The sequence below is a fragment of the Ursus maritimus genome, unplaced genomic scaffold (assembly GCF_017311325.1).
Source record: "Ursus maritimus isolate PB19 unplaced genomic scaffold, ASM1731132v1 scaffold_14, whole genome shotgun sequence".
Taxonomy (NCBI): Eukaryota; Metazoa; Chordata; class Mammalia; order Carnivora; family Ursidae; genus Ursus; species Ursus maritimus.
Genome location: NW_024423786.1, coordinates 10393149 through 10414449, shown reverse-complemented (window position 1 = coordinate 10414449; position 21301 = coordinate 10393149). Strand labels below are relative to the sequence as shown.

General features: G+C 38.4%; 1 protein-coding gene and 1 pseudogene across 1 annotated transcript in view; both read left to right on the top strand.

Moving 5' to 3' along the window:
- GRM7 (glutamate metabotropic receptor 7) overlaps positions 1-21301 on the top strand; it is an 814755-nt gene that overhangs the window by 583071 nt on the left and 210383 nt on the right. The window contains exons 6-7 of the mRNA XM_008697935.2: positions 8916-9116; positions 18907-19046. Of these exons, the coding sequence (XP_008696157.2) occupies positions 8916-9116; positions 18907-19046 (341 nt within the window). The remainder of the gene's footprint in view (positions 1-8915; positions 9117-18906; positions 19047-21301) is intronic.
- Positions 16058-16407, top strand: LOC103669588 (annotated as a pseudogene).

Below are 21301 nucleotides of genomic sequence, written 5' to 3'. Positions count from 1 at the left end.
ACCACAAGATGACCAGAGTAATTGCAGGGTATGTGTTGGGCTTGCTTTTGATAAAATTGAGTACATCTCTTTCTAAGAGCAAGTAAACTTTCTCAGGGGTACCCCCCCATCAAACTCCTCTTATATCTCACTGGCTAGAATTGCTTCCCATGCTTGTTCTAAAATGGCCCTTGCAGAAGAAATTGAGTTGGTTAGACAAATCAGAACTGACTCAGTGAGGTTCAAAGAAGGTTCAGAACACATGTCCCTCTTTCTCTCTCTCCCTTTATTTCTCCTTCTCTCTTTCTCCCTGTCTCTCTCCTTCTCTTTCTCCCTGTCTTTCTCCTTCCCTCCATCCCCCCAACACACACACACACACACACACACACACACACACACACACACACTAGTGGTGTCAGTATCTGAAGAGAACAGATTACAATTAAAGAAGGAGGGAAGAAAGTTGGCAAGTAGTTGTGTCTCTGACACTAGGGAAAATAAAGTTAAACTTTTTTTTTTTTTAATGAACTTTCCATGTTTGATACTCTTGATATACAATTACATTTCCCAAGTCCTGGTATCCCTAAAGACAAAATTATCTCTTAAGTCTTCTTAGAGCCTTTAATAAGCTAGTATGCCTGGTAACTCTCCAAGAAAGACATAAAGCTTACAGTGTTCCACAAATAATATTATTTAAAATATTGCTATTATTTTTCAAGGTATTCTTTCTGGGATAAATGTCTCTATGAATGCAGTATAGAAACTGGTCTCCTAAATTATTAGTCTGAACCTGTTCCATAGTACATATTTTATAGTGGTCATAATGCCTTCACGATTGCTTTTTTGAGTACTATAAAAAATAACAAATTTCTAAAGTAGCAGGTTATAAAGTTAATATGAGAAAATGAATTGCCTTGTAAAGTAAGTATTGTAAAATGTTAATGTAAGAATCTAGTTGGTGGGTTCACTGTAAAGTTCTTTCAACCTTGTACTACGTTTAAAATTTTTCATGATAGAAAGTTGAAAAGTAATAAAACCACAACAAAGAATAGTTTTTACATATAAAACAAAAACAATAAGAAATGTGTAGCAAAAAAAACTGTACTTATAATAGCAGAAATAAATGAAATACCTAGGCTAACTTTTCAAGAAACACTTAAAACCTTTATTTTGAGAAACAGTTAAACACTGAAGGAAGCAAAGTAGACTTGACCAAGAGGAAAGAAAAAGGTAGGGAGACTCACCCTCATAAAAATTTCTGTTCTAGTTTATTTATAAATACAGCATAAACTCAATAAATGTACCATCAGGTTTTTTATTCCTCAAGCTATATAAGTGATTAATAAAGTTCATTTCAATAAATAAAAAGAACCAGGAAAATTTGAAGAAAAAAGAATAATTATGTGTAAAAATGTCTAACTCTACCAGGTATTAAAATGTTATCCTTTATAATTCTAGCATTGATGCATGAATAGACAAACCAAACAATGAAATAGATTTTTAAAATCCAGAAATAGACCTAATTACATACAGAAATTTAGTATAGAATGAAGACACCACCTCAAATCTGTGACAGAAGATAAGCTGTTGTATGTTACAAGTGAATAGCTATATGGAAAAAGATAAAATTTTGATTTATTCCTCACCCTGTACACCAGAATACATTTGAAATGGATCAAATATCGAACTTTTTTTTTCTTCTCTTTCCTTCTTTCCTTTTCTTTTTTTTCTTTTTTTTTTCTTTTTTTTTTGGAGAGGGAGAAAGAGAAATAGCGTGCACATGAGCTGAGGGGGGGAGGAGAGGCAGAAAGAAAGGGAGAGAGAGAATCTTAAGCAGGCTCCACACATGGGGCTTGATCTCACAACCCTGAGATCATGACCTGAGCCAAAATCAAGTGTCAAACGCTTAACCAACTGAGCCACCTAGGCGCCCCTCATATACCCACCTTTTTTTTTAATCATGTTATGTTAGTCACCATACAGTAGATCATTAGTTTTTGATGTAGTGTTTCATGATTCATTATTTGCGTATAATACCCAGTGCTCATTACAACACGTGACCTCCTTAATACACATCACCAGGCCAACCCATCCCCCTCCCCCCTCCCCTCTGAAACCCTCAGATTGTTTCCCGGAGTCCATAGTCTCTCATGGTTCATCTCCCCCTCTGATTACCACCCTTCAGTTTTCCCTTCCTTCCCCTTAATTTTCTCCGTGCTATTCCTTGTGTTCCACCTATGAGTGAAGCCAAATGATAATTGTCTTTCTCTGCTTGACTTATTTCACTTAGCATAATCCTCTCCAGTTCCATTCATGTAGATGCAAATGGTAGGTATTCATCCTTTCTGATGGCTGAATAATATTCCATTGTATATATGAACCACATCTTCTTTATCCATTCGTCTGTTGAAGGGCCTCTCAACTCCTTCCAGTTTGGCTATTGTAGACATTGCTGCTATGAACATTGGGATGCATGTGCCCTTTCTTTTCACTACATCTGTATCTTTGGGTAAATACTCCGTAGTGCAATCGCTGGATCATAGGGTAGCTCTATTTTTAATTTTTGAGGAATTTCCATACCGTTTTTCAAAGTGGCTGTACCAGCTTGCATTTCCACCAACAGTGTAAGAGGGCTCCCTTTCTCCACATCCTCACCAATATTTGTTGTTTCCTGCCTTGTTAATTTTTGCTATTCTAACTGGTGTAAGTTGATATCTCAGTGTGGTTTTGATTTGAATTTCCCTGATGGCTAATGATATTGGACATTTTTTTCATGTGTCTGCGTATGTCTTCTTAAGAAGGCTCTGTTCATCTGCCCATTTTTTGACTTGATTATTTGTTTTTTGAGTGTTGAGTTTGAGAAGTTCTTTATAGATCTTAGATACCAGCCCTTTATCTGTAACATCATTTGCAAATATCTTCTCCCATTCCTTGAGTTGCCTCTTAGTTTTGTTTACAATTTCCTTTGCTGTGCAGAAGCTTTTTATCTTGATGAAGTTCCAAAGTTCATTTTTGCTTTTGTTTCCCTTGCCTTTGGAGATGTGTCATGAAAGAAGTTGCTGTGGCTGATGTCAAAGAGGTTACTGCCTACATTCTCCTCTAGGATTTGATGGATTCCTGTCTTACATTGAGGTCTTTCATCCATTTAGAGTTTATTTTTGTGTATGGTATAAGAGAATGTTCCAGTTTCATTCTTCTGTATATAGCTGTCCAGTTTCCCCAACCCTGTTTATTGAAGAGACTGTCTTTTTTCCATTGGATATTTTTTCCTGATTTGTTGAAGATTAGTTGACCACAGAGTTGAGGGTCCATTTCTGGAGACTCTATTCTGTTCCATTGACCTATTTGTCTGTTTTTGACAAAATACAGCAGTCCTTTCCTGATAAAAACTCTTCAGAGTGTAGGGAGAGAGGGAACATTCCTCAATTTCATAAAAACCATCTATTAAAAGCCCATGGTGAATATCATTCTCAATGGGGAAAAGCTGAGAGCTTTTCTCTTAAGAGCAGGAGCAAGACAAGGATTCCCACTCTCACGACTAGTGTTTAACATAGTACAAGAAGTCCTAGCATCAGCAATCAGACAACAGAAAGAAATAAAAGGTATTCAAATTGGCAAAGAAGTCAAACTCTCTAACTTTTTAAAAAGATTTTATTTATTTATTTTTGACAGAGCAAGAGAGAGAGAGCATGGGCAGGGGGTGGGGGGAAGGGGCAGAGGGAGAGGGAGAAGCAGACTTCCTGCTGAGTGGGGAGCTGATTTCATGACTTAATCCTAGGACCCTGAGATTATGACCTGAGCTGAAGACAGATGCTTAACCCACTGAACCACTCAGGAGACCTCAAATATCTAACTATTAAAAGCAAAATTATACAAGCACTGGAGGAAGACATGGGTGGAGTCTTCTTTACTCTGAGAGTGGGAATTCATAATCTAGAAGTTAAAAAAAAAGAAAAAGATAATTTGCTTGGAAAAAAAATTTGTTTTGAGAGGCTGCTGGGAAGATGGCAGAGTAGGAGGACCCTGGGCTCACCTCCTGCAGTGTGGCCACCTGGAGAACCCCTACATCAGCATAAATAACCCAGAAAGTGACCCGAAGCCTGGTAGAACATACTCTCCACAGCCAGATCTAGACAAGAGACCACAGTGAAATCCACCCCCTCCAGTATGCTCTTGGCAAGATCCCATCAAGGCAGTCCCACAAGCCTGGCAGTGTGCAAGCAGCCCAGACAAGGGCCAACACCACTCCTGCCCTAGGGGAAGGTAACTACACACCAGTCTGACTGTGACCCCAGCTGTGGATTTGGGGCAGGCACCTGGTCTGACTGCAGGCCCCACCCACCAATAAAAGCTTCTCAGGGGACAACATAGGGAAAGTGCCCTGCAGTTCGGTGCTACTTCATCTCTGGCAAACACCTGGTTTGACTCAACTCAAGGCCAAGGCAGCCCCAGACTGGCCCACTAACACCACAGGCACCAGAGTCTGCCCACAACAAGGGGAGAATCATCACAGGTTGGACTGAAGGCAAACACAGCTCCTCCACAACGTTAGGACACCCCTGTAGGAACACACATAGGAGATACCCTGAAGAACCATTTTCTGGTGAAAAGGAGACATTGCACTGCAGGGCCTCTTCTTCATAAAGCCACTACTTTCAAGTGCAGGAGACATAGCTGACTTTCCTAACACATAGAAACAGACACAACAATAGACAAAATGAGGATACAGAGGGATATGTCCCAAACGAAAGAGCAGAATGAAATCATAGCCAGAGACCTAAACAAAATGGAGATAAGTAATATGTCTGATAGTGAATTTAAATTAATGCTCATAAAGATACTCTCTAATATTAAAGAAAGGAGTACAGGACCTCCATGAGACCCTCCACAAAGATATAGGAGACCTGAAAAAAGAACCGATTAGAGATAATGAACTCACTAAATGAAATTAAAAATAGAGCACCTGGAATAAGTAGCAAACAAGAGGAAGTAGAAGAACAGATCAGTAATCTGGAGGACAGAGTAATGGAAAGTAATCAAGCTGAGCAGATGAGAGGGAAAAATATGCAAAATGAGAACAGACCCAGGGAACTCAGCAACACTCTCAAGCATATTAGTTGCATGATAGTGATCCCAGAAGAAGAAGAGAGAGAAAAGGGGGCAGAAGATTCATTTGAAGAAATAATAGCTGAAAATTTCCTGACTCTAGGGAAGGAAAGAGAAATTCAGATCCAAAAGACACAGAGAGCCCCCAACAAAACCAACCCAAAGAGGTCTGCACCAAGACACAAAGTAAATACGATGACCAAAAGTAGTAATAAAGGGAGAATTTTAAAAGCACGAAGAAAAAGGAAAGCAGTTACATACAAAGGAAACCCCATAATTCGATCAGTGGATTTTTTCAGCAGAAACTTTGCAGGCAGGAAAGGGGTGGCATGATATATTCAAAGTGCTAAAAGGAAAAAATCTGTGGCCAAGAATACTCTATCCAGCAAGGTTTTCATTCAGAATAGAAGGAAAGATAGAGTTTCCCAGAAAAACAAAGTTAAAGGAATTCATGACCAGGAGCAAAACCAGCCACATCCCCATCACACATGATGCCATTGGCTGGTGGGTCCCAAATCCACAGTCCAGCCACCCTCCTGCCGCCTGCTCAATGCCAAGTCAACACACCTTCACTTCACATTGACAAGGACTCAAACTGACACTCTCTCCCTCAAATTCCAGCCCCTGTACTCAAGTTTGTGCACAAAAGTCAGCATAATTATAACAGCAGAATGAAGCAACCCAAACAGTGACACTAATTCTTTGGAATATATAATGGATAAAAGGAGCATGCTAGGCTGAGAATATCTCCAACAAGCACATCAAAGAACAATACGTACAGCATGATTCTGGTTACTAAAGAAACAAACCCAGGAAAAACAAAACAAGACAAAATCAGAGAGGGAAACAAGCCATAAGAGACTCTTAATCATAGGAAACAAACTGAGTGCTGCTGAAGGGGAGGGGGATGGAGGGATGGGGTAACTGGGTGGTGGGCATTAAGGGGAGGGCACGTGATGTAATGAGCACTGGGTGTTATATAAGACTGATGAATCACTGAACTCTACCTCTGAAACTAATAATACACTATATGCTAATTAATTGAATTTAAATTTAAAGCCCCAAACTGAAAAACAAAATTATATCTACAAAATTTTATTTGGAAAATAAGTATGTAAAGAAAGTAAATAAAAAATGACCTACTGGGAATAAGATTTGCAACTTAATCTCAAAGAGTTAATATTTCTAATTAATAAAAAGCTGTTAGAAATAGACAAGGAAATGACCCAATTTTTATAAAAGTTGGTTGCATTATGAACCGTATAAATACAATGGCTCTTAATCATAGGCACAAATGTTCAACCTCCCCTATACTAAGATAAATGCGAATGAAAATGCACTGTGGCAGTGTTACACACGTATCTATGTGATTGACAAAATTAGGTTCCCCAGTATACTGTGGCTGAGGTCCTTAGGGGAATGAACACTTTCACTCTTTGTTGGTAGGAGAGCAAATTAGTGCAGTCTCACTCTAGAGGAGAATGTGTCAATATTTAGCAAAAAATACATATAAATTTACCCTTTAACAAAACAATCCCTATTCTCAGCATCTACCACCCAAATAGGCAAAAGATTGAAAAACAATTCTCAAAAGGCTATTCATATACTTCTTAGACTGCTGGACAAGATATTTTAAGAATGTTATCTATATTATGGAATAAAGCAAATGAATCATCAGAATGGTATCGTTAAGAACCAGGATTTTCCTCATAAAAGAAAGGAGGTAGAAGTGTAAGTGTGCTGAGAATAATAAAAAAAAAATTGTAGTCCTGAGTTTCAATTGGAAGTAGCAGTATGAATTTTTAATGACTTTTATCTTAAAATACAAAAATCCTGTACACACACTGTTTTATATATATAAATACATATATAATATATATAATTATATATTAAATACAAAATTATATATATTATATATATCATATATATATTATATTTATATATATTTATATATATCATATATATATTATATTTATATATATTTATATATATCATATATATATTATATTTATATATATTTATATATATCAGAAATATCTGCCCTGTGAGATATTAATGTGTAGTCTGAAAAGGAAAAATACAAATTCAAGCAAATTTGGGAAATTGTGAAATTTCTTCTTATAGATTATAATTTTTTCTCATAACATTAAATGCTTTGGAAAAGCCTGTCAGTAATCTAAAAATATGTAATGCAGTGTCTATCGGGAACCTTTTGTTTTGCAGGGGAAAGTTTTAGGGTTGTAGAATTTCTCTTGTTTGTTCACTATAGAAATGTGCCATAGAAAACAATCTGGGAAATATTGCTGTGAAAGTGAATGCAATCTGTGGATAATAATTCTTCCTAAAGGATCAAAAGGTCTAAAGAGAGTTCCTGGTATCATGTGCTTAATGAATGCATAATTTAATACAAGTATCGTTTGGCATCTACTAAATACTAAATGCTTTGTGTGCTGTTGGGGATATAAGGGGAAAAATAAAAGAAAATTTCTGGGAAACATAGAACATTAAAATACAGTGCTACTATTAATTTTACAATAAATATTTGAAAATTTTCATGAAAATCCTTAAATGTGATTAAGGGACTAATGGTAGGCAACCAGTGCATTGTGCCATGGAGAGAGAATTAAGTTGTGATGAGTGACAGCAGGAGGCAGGATGTTTCTGGCAAAGTCAAGAGCATGAGCAAATATAACTTAACTTTAGAGTTGATGGTGTAATAAAAAAAATAGCACTGTATCTGTCTGGAACAACAACAACAGCAACAAAATTCTAGGGAAAGGTAGGGCCAACGTCATAAGAAGAATGTGGGCTTTGGAGTTGGACAAATCTGAGCTATAATCACTCTACCATATGTGGTTTTAGGAAGTAGTTTAATCTCTATTAAGGCTGACCTTTCCTATCTGTATAGTGAGGATAAATAACATGTAACTCACAAAGTAAGAATGAAATAAAAACAATGTATACAAAGTTTCTAACACAATGAAGGGCACTTAATATCACTTTGTCTTCTTAGGCAGATCCGGGCAAAGTGATGAGCATCCTCATTTGTCAGGGGCAAGACTTTGAATTTTATTTTGTAGGCAGTGAAGAACCATGGAAGAATTCTGAGCATGAGGGTGAGGTGATAAGCTCTGTTATTTGGAAAGATGAACATGGAAGAATGAATAGATGGAGGGAGGCATCTAGCGTTGCATCCCGATGGAAGATGAGAAGGGCATAATGGGGCATTGATAGGGTGGCTGCAACTGTTCAGTGTTACAGAGCTAGAATTGATAGAACTTGGCTCCTCATTAGATAAATGTGAGGGTGGGCAGTAAGATGACAGCTTCTAGCCTGAGCACCTGAGTTTCCAGTAATACCAACCATTGAGCCAGACAAAAGATGGAGTAGGTATGTAGAAGTATATTGAAATTCAGGTATGGAATTCAGTTTGTTTTCTATCATTTTCCTTTTGATCTGTCACCTCTTTAGAGTGAGCGAGCTTTGAAGATTTGAATACTGAAGTCCAGTCTCTAATCCCAGCAATCCCGTTATTCTATGGGACTGCTGTATTTGAACAGTATGTTGGCCTATTACAAAAGCTGTCATTGTGATCTTTTGGAGTGTGCTTCTAAAGTTTGTCTAATACATGAGAAAGGTTAGTGCTACCAAGTCAAATACCAAACACTATCAAAACAACTTAATATGGTAGCAAATGTGGATATGTAGTTTGCACGATTGTATTCCCCAAAACATTGTTTTCTTTCAGCACAGTTGAAAGTAAATGCAAATGTTGATGTTTTACTCAACACCAATCTTTCTGTGTGCGTGTTTCTTGTTTTAATGTGCAGGACAGGAGAGAATTGGAAAAGATTCCAACTATGAACAGGAAGGTAAAGTTCAGTTTGTGATTGATGCAGTCTATGCAATGGCTCATGCCCTCCATCATATGAACAAAGATCTCTGCGCTGACTACCGAGGCGTCTGTCCAGAGATGGAACAAGCTGGGGGCAAGAAGTTGTTGAAGTATATCCGCAATGTTAATTTCAATGGTGAGTCTCCAAATATCTATGATTTTTGCAATTCTAAGTGTTGGCATTCTGTGTTTCCTGAGTTACGGAGTTGAATTATTTATTGCAAAAACCCAGTCATTTATATGACTTCAATGGTTGATTCAATATATGAATGATGAGTAGATGAATGAATGAATGAATGAATGAATGAATGAATATTTGGGAGTTATGGTTTGTCTTCTTTTTCCCAAAATGGAGAGATACAGAAAGCTAGATTCTTCCTCAGTGAATATTAGTAGGAGTGGGAAGGGAAAGAGGAAAGAAAAGGGACCGTTGCTCTAGGTGGCCAAGTCAATTGAAGTAATGATTGTAAGTTGCCACAACAACCACATCCCAGATTATGCACATTCCTGATAGAAATTAATTGTTTACCTGAAAGGGGTAGTTATAGATCGGTGGGGGAAATGGGCAAATAGGGTAGAAGGCATGAAGGAGGAATACCACTTCTCTGATAATACCTTTCATGTAGTGTTGACTCTTACAACATTTGAACACTTCACGTAACAAAAACTAAACAAATAGTTGAAATAAACCTGAATGTAGGTTGCATTAGTCAGAGTTTTCCAGAGAGAACCAATAGGATATATATTAGCTATATAGAAGAGATTTATTCACAGGAATTGGCTCACACAATTATGGAGAGAAGAAAGTCCCACTACCTTCAGTCTACAAGCTGGGGAACCAGGGAAATTGGTATTGTAATTCAGTCCACGTATAAACACCTAACAATTGGAGGGCTTGTGGTGGAAGTCCTGATCTGAGTCCAAAAGCCAGGTAACTGGGAGCCACCAGTATCTGAGGGCAGGAGAAGGCACCTGTCTCAGCTCATGTAGAGACAGTGAATTGGCCCTTCTTCTGCGTTTTTTCTCTAGTGAGGCCCTCAAGAGACTGTATGATGCCCCCACCACCACCTTGGAGAGAACCACCTGCTTTATTCAGTTTACCAATTCGAATACTAATCTTTTTCAGGTACACCCTCACAAACACACCCAGAAATAATATTTTACTGGCTGTCTGGGCATCCCCAGTCAAGGCAACACAGAAAACTAACCATCACATAGGTATAACACAAAATTCAATAGAGACAGTAATAAATAAATTTAACTGTATTACAAATGAGCAATGTAACCATGCTGAGGGGTTTAAGGAATTAAAAAATGAGCACAGGTAGTTTTAGAAGACAGTATTTGACTATATGCTATATAAGACTAAAGATGACTAATGGTTCACAATTATTATACAATAGCTAGTAAACTCGTGGGTTCACAAATATGAAAACAATTTATGTAAGAGGACTCAGAATAATGAAGTATATTGTGGGGAATGAGAGCCAGGTTTCTAACTGTCAGAAAGAAATTACTAGTAAGAATGAGAGAAAACTAGAAGGAACCTTGTGTTGTGTTTGGATAGGAGATACCTGCATGAACTCATAGCTTTCTTTTTTTTTTTTCCAAGAGTTATTTATTTGGGGGGAGAGAGACAGAGAGCTCAAGCAAGGTGAGGAGAAATTGGGGAAGGATAGGGGCAGAGAGAGAGAATCCTCAAGTAGACTCCCTTCTGAGTGTGGAGCCTGACTTGGGGCTCCATCCCAGGACCCTGAGAGCATGATCTGAGCTGAAATCAAGTCAGATGCTCAACCGACTGAGCCAGCCAGGTGCACCAGAACTCATAGCTTTTAATATGCATGCAGATAAGTAGGTACAGAAATAGATATGTGTGTGTTATATATGTATACATATTTGTGTTGCCTAGTTGAAAGGGCTAGGAGCAATGACACCCTGGTAGAAAAGATGACACCTAGCACCCACATCTTATTTATATATACACTCTCCAGTAAAAAGAATGAAAGCTCTATAGAATAACTATAGATTCAAGGGCCAGGGCAGCAAAAGTACAAGATGAGTTTGAAGCATCATGTTGTGTCAGAAAGTAGGAGAGTGCTCAAAAACTGATGGGCTCATGTTGAAAGAGCCCGGGAGCCAAACTGAAGGAGATCACACTTGCCAATTTGAGGACGATAGTGAATTAAACTTACAGAATGAAACCAACGTCAATGAGTCCATACTGATAATAAATAAATAATTGAATTGAATACATAGATGCAGAAGAAGTATAATGTAATGACAGATGGCAGTACAAAATCACGATTTTGCAAGGACCCCTCTAATAAGTGTTCCAGGCAGGAATCATCAGTGGATACTAAAATTATTGGGATAAAGTATGATCAGAAACAAGGTATCTTCATGGTCTCAAAGCATCTTCCATCAAGAAGCATTAATTACAAAGGGGAAAAGAATAATTTGAGAGTGGAGAAACCTGGAAGACAGCACCTTAACCAAATAATCAAGGTCAACATCACCAGTAATGAACCTTAGTGACATCACTTACGTTTGATAACCCTATAAAATGTTACAACATCACTTCTGAGATCCTATTGCCAAAAATACGTAACCTCAGTCTAATCACAAGGAAGCATCAGACAAAGCCAAATTGAAGGATGTTTTCCAGAATAACTGGCTGGTACTCCTTAAAACTCTCCAAGTCATGATAAAGACAGAGGAATTATTCCAGGCTGGAAGAAACAAAGGAGACATTACTATTAATGTAATGTGGGAACACTGATTGATCCTATATCAAAGGCCATTAATGAGACCATGAAGAACTTTTTAATTATCCTTTTATTTTATTCTTTTCATCATGATATACTCTTTAATTCCCTTCACCTATTTAATCCATTTCCCCATCACCTCCCTCTAGTAACCATCGCTTGATTCTGTTTCTTGGTTTGTGTCTCTTTTTTTCTTCCTTTGTTCATTTGTTTTGTTTCTTAAATTCCACATGAGTGACATCACATGGTATTTGTTTCTCTGATTGACTTAGTTCACTTAGCCTTATACTCTCTAGATCCATCCATGTCATTGCAAATGGCAAGATTTCATTCTTTTTTAATGCTGAGAAATATTCCGTTGTATATACGTACTTGTATATACATACCACATCTTCTTTATCCATTCATCTATCAATGAACTCTTGGGCTGCTTCCATAATTTGGCTATTGTAAATAATTCTTCTATAAACGTAAGGGTGCATGTATCTCTTTGAATTAGTGTTTTTGTATTTTGGGGATAAATACCCAATATTGAGATTACTGGGTCATAGGGTAGCTCTATTTTTAATTTTTGAGGAATCTCCGTACTGTTTTATACAGCGGCTGCACCAGTTTGCATTCCTACCGACAGTGCAAAAGGATTCCCTTGTTTTAACACCTCACCAACAGTTGTTGTTTCTTGAGTTTTTTATTTTAGCCATTCTGATAGGTGTGAGAAGTATTGATTTGCATTTCCCTGATGATGAGTGATGTTGAGCATCTTTTCATGTGTCTGTTGGCCACCTGTATGTCTTCTTTAGAGAAATGTCTGTTCATGTCTTCTGCCCACTTTTTAATTGGAATATTTTTAGGGTCTGGAATTTTATCAGTTCTTTATATATTTTGGATACTAATTATTTATTGGATATATCATTTGCGGTATCTTCTCCCATTCCATTGGTTGCCTTTTAGTTTTGTTGATTGTGAGAATTTTTTAAATTGCATATGTTTCAAATAGTATTATATCAATGTTAATTTCCCAAATTAGATTATTACATTATTGTTTAAAGAATCATCTTCCAGATCTTCTTGTAAATAATAATCCATTTAAACCCACAACACTGCATCAGTCCCTGAGGAGTTACCTCATAGCTGGACAAAGGGGAACCATATTCAGTTTTGGAACTAATAGTTTCTTAGTTAAGATGGAGACAAAAATGACTATATATAAAACCATAAAAACAGTTCAACTACAAATAATCTTTGTTAGTTTTTTTCCCAATTCTACAGAATCTCCTAAAATATATAATTAAATTCCCCAGAACTAAATGCATATAAGCTATATTGTTTATCAAGCAGTGCTGTTTATCATATGGGGTATGGTTGGTTTGCGGCTTTGCATTCTGGTCTGTGGATGTGCGTGGCCACTCTCACCCTAGTAACAAAGATGATTTTGAAAATGTCCTTGGTGACTTTGCCCTGACTCTTCTCCCAGGTAATATCTGTAGACTCGTTTGGTCCAGATGGTCTTTCCCACTGATGAGCCAAAGTTGCAGAGCTTCTGAGATGAACACAGGGCTCATGTTTTCAAATGATCACTGTGCCAGAACGTGTGCTAAGTACTTCACTTGCGTTGGCTGGCTTAGTATTCAAAACACGAAATTGTTAGATTCTCTTATTTTCCTTATTTTTTTTATAGATAAAGAAAGTGATTCATGGAGAAATTAGGAACCCTGATGTTCAAAGACACATGGGTAGTGATGACGTTACATACTTGGAACCTAGGTTCCTAACTCTACAGTCTGCTCCCTTGACCGCTATTTACATGTCTGAGAAGAAGGCTTTACTGCATCATTCCTGCTGACAGAATGGAGACTTTTTTTGCATGTTTTAGGGAGAATTTTGATTTTTTTGTCTCAGTAAGCTTAATTGTGCTCTTACGTTACTTTCGTTTGGAGTTTTTTGTACCCCTGGGAGTTTTGTTCTAGACCAGTGGAGTACGATTTAATAGCTCTGAAATTCACATTTACCAAAGCATCAATTTAGGAAATAAGAAAATGCCCTCAAAGTATTGTTATGGGTTCACCAAGTGCTTAACCTCCTTTTATGTACCAAGAGAAAAGATGGCTAATTTTGTCTTTATCACTTATAGCCATTTTTTCCTACATCCCAAATGAATGCAGTGACCTGAGCCTAAATTTGATTTAGTTATCTCTGTTGGCCCATCCAACTAGATGTCACTACCTGCAGATGTAAATTTAACAAATTGGTTATCTCACATACCTAATCTTAGAGAATTGCTATATTGTGACGTAGTTAATCTGAAGTATGTCTGCATCTACGTTTGTTAGTTTCCAGAGAACAAATTCGATTGAGGTATGTTTTGTAAGGAAGACATATCTCATGTGTTCTTGAAAAATGAAGTTAGCTTTTCTAACTTAGGTAAGATCTAGGTTCCCTCCCCTTGAATCTGAGTGAGCCTGTGACGAATGCAGAAGTGACACTCTGTGACTTCTAAGTCATAAAAGTAATAGGGCCGCTGCCTGGTACTCTTGGAACATTAGTATTATGGAAACAGCTATCATGTTGGGAGGAAGCCAAGAACTCAAACAGGCCATATGAGGGTATTTCAGCCATAGCCCCAGCTGAGATCCCAGCTGACAGCCAGCATCAATTATCAGGCATGTGAGCTTCAAGCTGCCCCCACTGACATGAGGACCAGAGAGTTGATGTCCCTGCTGAGCCCAGCTCAGATTTCAAAATACAGGTCGTCATTATTTGGAGCACTAATTTTTAGGGTGGTTTGTTGAGTAGCAATAGATGATTAAACACAAATTAATGCTGCATTTCTGGAATCTGTGTATGGGGTGGTAAAGTGAGAGAAAAATACTTCTAAATACCTTGATACAGAAGACTCTTTTGTCATCTGGGAAATCTAAATCCCAAATTCTTCTCTGTCCTGGAAGAAAGGAATTTCATTCAGATACTCTAATTTAGTAGAGGAGATTGAAGATAAATACCTTCTGTCATCTGGTTTCCTCTCAGTATCCCAGTTTGGCAAGTGGCCCTGTTTCCTTCACCATTGTACACTTGTGTTCTAGCCCTGATACCTGTGGACATTTCTGCAGGTGATCACTTCTCTTTTGATGACTTCTTTCTCTTCTCTGGACCTCTTTGATTTTTTTTTTTTTTTAAATATAGTCTTCAAGTCTTCATTGAACATAATCCCCTTTATTCTCTTTCAAGAAGTTCAGGGATGCTATTAAATGGGAGCTGTGGTGGAAAAAAACCTGGAAATAATAAGCCAGTTGCATTATAGAATCCATCAAAAAGGTCAAAGCCACACAATATGCTATTACAAGTCATCACTTAGATAAAGTATTCAGCTCTTCTGCCTTAATTTTTTTTAAAGCATGAACTTTAATGAGAATGGAAAGGGCATGACAAGAATCATTTCTCCTCACAAAGATTGTAAGAAGAGAGAAAGATTAGGCAGTGTGTCCCATTTTGATGAATATTTAGCTGGTGAGCTAGAGATCCTTTGGAGCCCCAGGCCTCCAAATTCTTGCTCTCTCTTCTCAAAGACTACGAAAAGCTCAAGTCGTATTATTGAATGAATAGAAGCCATAGAATTACAGCAAAGCACAACATGAATCCTAGTATCCAGTGTGAAAGAAAAGAAAGGAGAGCATATGAATATTAATATCTTCCTGCAAAATGATAGGATTCTCATTTTCTTGCTATTAACATATGGAATCCAGATTTTTTTTCTTCTCCTTATACTTACAAGGCTCACTGAGAGCAGAAAGTCACTATTAAAAAGCTGTTTTTGATATTGATGTGTGTGTGTGTGTGTGTGTGTGTACGCCGTACTGGAGAAACTTGTGTTGGTTAGCATACAGAGAAGGCTTAAGAGCTTTCTCTTGTGATAAAATTGGGTGCCTTTGTGGGCTCTAGGGATAGTGTTCAGGTAAGACATAGGAAGAACAAATTGAAATAGTGCCCTTGACCACACAAAGGTACAACCACTGACTCAAGTTGATGGGACCAGAGCAATGTTGTTCATAGATCAGTGCCCATCCTCAGAATAGGCTTTAGTCTGCTCTTTAGGGGAAAAAAAAAATTTACACTGATGGAGAAATTCAAATAAGACACAAGTTAGGAGAGACAACTTTGGCACACTAAAAGACAGTCTGAATATCCGAAGGCAGGTGTTCTGGTCTTGAGACACCAGCAAATAAAACAATGATAAAAATGAAAGTCTTTCCTTTCTCACTTCTGGCCATCTTGGCGTCTACTCTTGGTGGGGCTGTCCCTCACCTAAGGCAGGAAGATGGTGGCCATGAGGAAGATGAAAAAGTCACTGGAGTCGATCAACCTAGGCTCAAACTTGTTATGGAAAGTGAAAAGTGCATGCTAGAGGGCAAGCAGACTCTGAAAACAATCAGACATGGCAAAGCAGAGCTGGTCATCCTCACTGTCAACTGCCCAGCTCCGAGGAAATCCTAAATAGAGAACTATGCCTTGTTGGCCAGAACTGGTGTCCATTATCACTACAGCGGTAATAATATTGGGATGGGCACAGCATGTGGGAAATACTACAGAGTATGCACACTGGTTATCGTTGATCCAGGTGATTCTGGTATCATTAGAAGCATGCCGGGACAGACCAGTGAAAAGTAAATCACACAAAATTTTTCTTTACTAAAACTGTCCAGAGCTTGTTTTAAAAACAAAACAATAAACAAAACCATTCATTCATCCATTGAGCATTTGTTACATAAAAGGCATGGAACTAAGCAGTTTATCTACTTTATTACATTGAATCCTTAGTAACCCTTGAGAAAGGTATCATTAGGGATATTCAGAAGCTGAAGGAGAATGAATAAAATGATAACAGTCACACTTAGAAGGTGGTTTCTGGAATTTAAACCCCTTCTTGGGGATTCCAAAGCCAGTCATTAAGCACTATGTTAGTTGAGTTAGCTGAGTCACTCTGGGGCAAGGAACTTCCCCTTTTTGAACCTAAGTATACTTTGTCACCTGTAAAATTAAGAAGTTTGATGTTCTGTGTCCTCCAGTCTTCATTAGTTTCATATTGCTACCTTAAAAATACCATAAATTTGGTGGCTTAAACACCATAAATTTATGGTCTTACAGTTCTGTAGTTTGGGAGTCTGAAACAGGTCTCACTGGGTTTTGTTAAGGTGAAGGCAGGGCTGATTCCTTCTGTAGGCTCCGGGAAAGAATTGGTTTCCTTGACTTTTCTAGCTCGTGAGGACCACTTGCCCTTCTGGAATCATGAACCCTTCCTCACATCACTCTAGCTTCTTGTTTTGACCATCACAACTCCTTCCTCTATGATTCCTGTTCCCTCTTTCTTATAGGGATCATTATGATTGCACCGGGCTCACCCAGATAATCCAAAATAGTCTTCTCCCATCTCATGATCCCTAATCATATCTCCAAAAATCTCTCATTTTGTATGGTAACATTCACAGGTTCTGGGGATTAGGACATAGAAATATTTGGGGAGCCATTAGTGAGCCTACTATAAACTCCATTTTTTTTTTCATTTTCAATACCAAAGTGTCGTAAAATCCTATGCTCGACAATTGTAGGATAGTGTGGAGTTCTTAGCTCTTCCTGTTTCCTGCCTAGTATGTTGAACTCCCTCTTCCACTAGAGGTAAGCTTCAACAAAGGATTGCAATTCTGTATGTCTCTGATGACCTAATATGTTGTCACTCTGTCTGGACCCATTTTCTAACTCTGTTCTTGTGTTGAGTGATTATTCACGTGTGGCCACTCAGCATCATACGCCTACTTCCGTAAGTATAGGTGCACTTTTTTTTTTCCTGTTTTAAGCTTGTTTACTCTTTTCCAATTAACTTGTCTTTTTTTCCACCCTATCCATGTTATTAATGCAAATACCATGTTGGCCCAGCTTCTGCAGAAGCTAATGACTTTGCTAACCAAATGCAGAACTTTGCCATCATTAGGGTCTTAAATTTATAATGAGAATTCTCAAAAGGGCTTCATACTCATTACCTGAATTTACCCTACCCTTCTCAAACAAAAAATAGCAAAATGAACTTCTGTTCGTAGTGATTTTGTTTCCGCTTATAAGTGATCTTTAACTTCCTTGTAGAAGACAGGAAATAGATCATTGTTTCCTCTGGAAAATATCAATGCAGTGTTAACTTGGAGAGCAGATACAGTCACATACCCTGAGGCCAGTGGTATTTATCCTATTTCCAAGGGATCATGAGAGAAACAGCACTCAGTTTGTCAACTTTTGACGAATCCTTTGTAACTGTTGCTGAAAGTAAACCCAAACCCCCATCTTCCATTCTCTGTCTATGATTTGCCAGTTGTTTCATGTGGTTAATACTAAGGAGCTTTTCACTCACATCTAACTTTCAAAGGATACACATGGACACACACACACACACACACATACACACACTCTCTCTCTCTCTCTCTCTCTCTCTCTCTCTCTCGATAAACGTATTAGTCTTTTTAAGTTGACTTAAGTGTCTAATTCTGCCAAAATAATGGGTTTCATTTAAGACCCATATTTTAAAGAAGTAAGACCTGCAGAGCCGATTGAGAAAAAATTAGTATTTGTTAAATACTTTCCACGTACATTGCTAAGCATTTTAAACTGGTTATCATATAAATTAGAAATGGTCAGCAACAAATATGCTTAAATGCAATCAGTACCCAAGTACATATTTAAGTAAACTTTTTGTTTCTTAATTCTCTTAGATTTCCTTTTTTAAAAATATATTATTTTTGAAATGGTTCTTTACTAACCACAATTGATAATTAGGTGGGTACTAAAATAATAATACAACTTAAGATGGTCTCTGGGAAATAATGCATTTAATTTTCTTCATAAGGGGCAAAGATTAGCATAAAATACTAAGAAATATTGAGAAATAGAACTTTTCAAAGAGCGAGGTATGTCACCTTCCCACCTTCTCTAGTAAGCATCCGTAGGCCATAGTGATGACTCGCCCATGGGATTACCCTTTGCCCATTTAGGGGGGAACCTATTAGACAACGGGGTTATCTATTAGCTACCTTGCTCATCAGCAGGTCTCCAGACCACCACCCAAGGCATAAGAGGTAGAAGGAGTTTCGATTATAAACTCTGGCATTTTCTTGTCTTCCTCAGGGAGTGCGGGCACCCCAGTAATGTTTAACAAAAATGGGGATGCACCTGGGCGTTATGACATCTTTCAGTACCAGACCACAAACACCACCAACCCTGGTTACCGTCTGATTGGACAGTGGACAGATGAACTTCAGCTCAATGTGAGTACTAATTGTTCCTCTCCCTTTGCTTACGTGATGAACTGAGCGGACGGACTTTTCATACGCTCAGTTAGGCAAACGTTCTTGTTTTTGTTTGTGTGGATATATATGTGGGCATGCATCCTGTTAAAATCATCTGCAGGGACTGATAATCCGTGATCATATAAGAGTGATAGTGACGATGATTGTGATGGTAAACATGTGCTTTGAATTTGTGCTGGGCATTATCCTCAGCAATTACGGGAATGATCTCATTTAGCCTGAGGCTTGAATTACTTAACAAGTTACCCGCTAATACTTTAAAAGAGCCTTCTCTTGGTCAGCTTTTCTTTCTTTCTTCTTTTCTTCTTCATGTGGTGATGAATTTTTTTTCCTTTAGAGCATTTTAGTGAGTCACTTTGGTTTTTACTGAGATCCTCTGAGCAATTGCAATGTTAACATCCATAACCTCTTCCTCTTCCAGTCGAACATGACCTTGAGTAAGCAGCGACGTCCTTGTGCAAGGTTAGGTCAAAGTGCACCAGCCGGAAACCCAGAAGCTCATCCTTAGTCAGACACAATTAGGTTTATTTAATTTTTAGTTGCATGAGGAGAAGCTCCTGCTAGCAAAACCTCTTCATGATGGAGGAGTTTAGATGTCATTTATTATATATCTGGGGCGGAGATGGGTGATTTTCAGGAGGTTTAGAGAAATGAGGGCTAGTTTTGGTTTGGGTGCTCTTAGGAAATAGACACAAGTTGATGATAATACGTTTTGGTGATTTTTGTGTAGGGGATTGGAAGGTAAAGGCTAAGCCAGAGTTGTCACTTAAAGAAATAATAGGCACTTCAGAGAACTGAAGAAGGGACATGTTGTATTTGTGGTTGCAGAGTATCCTTGTTTCTGTGTAGTTTCAGACCCCATTGTGGAGTGGCCTTGTTTTGTCTTGTCCCACCGTAGTCATTGAGCGGCTTTGTCTCATTATCATTTATATTCTGCTGAAGTTGTTTATGTTCTGTTTGGAACGTGCCTGCCTCATGTGAGCTAACAGCTTTCTGGCCATTTAAAAAAAAATTTTTTTTTTTTTTTTTTTGGTTTCTTAGTATTTCAGGTTCAACATTCAACGGTGTGCTGCTCATAATAATTACAATGCCCTACTTGAAATTATCATTCATTTAAATAAATCCAACAATCCTCATAGGCTGTAAAGAACATAAGCTACAGTACCTCGACCCTGACTGGGCCAAACCTAGCTGGATCCCAGCATCCCATGCATCCCATGATTTTCCTCCTCTCCTGGAAGGGATCTTAAATAGGTCAGACTCCAGCCTGGTGGTCGGGGTCCTGGAACCTACTGCAGCAGAAGTCGGAGGAATAAGGGCATTGTGGCGCCTCTGTGCTGAGGTGTACTCAGTAGGGTCACACTTCGAAAGGTTCTGCAGCAGGTCCCTTCCTGCAGTGGCACGGTGGCTGGCTACACTGGGCAGGGCTTATAAATTGGGTAGAACATCCCAACTTCATAAATATTACAGTATATATAAACACATGATTTTTTTTTTGGTCCAGAAGGTTCCTGAATTACCCTGGGTTCTTCAGAGAAATGGGACCAATAGGATAGATGATAGAGAGCTAGACTACAAGGAAATGGCTCATTCAGCTATGAAGGATGAGAAGTCCCAAGAGGTATAATGGCAAGCCGGAGACCCAGGAGAGCCAATGGTGTACGTTCCAGTATGAATGTAGAAAGTCAGGGGGAGAGTGATGTCCCAACAGGAAGACAGGCAGAGAGGATTCTTTGTGACTCAGCCTTGTTGTTGTGTTTCAGCTCTCAAGTTTGTTGAGGCCTACTTACATTGGGAAGGGCTTCTGTTTTACTCACTGTACCGGTTTAAATATTCATCTCATTCAGAAACACCCTCACAGACACGCCGAGAATACTGCTTAACCAAATGGTTGGGTACCCCATGAACCTAAAATGAACCATCACAGGCCCTATCCCAGAAAATTCCTTCTAATCTCTTTTACAAAGCTGGGAATTATGCTGTTAGCTTTCAGCAGTCTGTACCTCTGGAAGGCACTTGGGAGATGACTGAGAGCAGGGCTTTTGAGAGTGGAATACGGAAATAATGTCATAGGCGTGGGGGGTTGGGTCATGGTTTCTAAGAAAGGACTGTTCGTAAGTGGGGTGTGAAGGGCGGGTTGGTGAGGCCACCACAGGCCAGTTACCTCATTTGCCCATTGCTCTGGCCTCGCTATGTTGATACCTGTCCCGTGT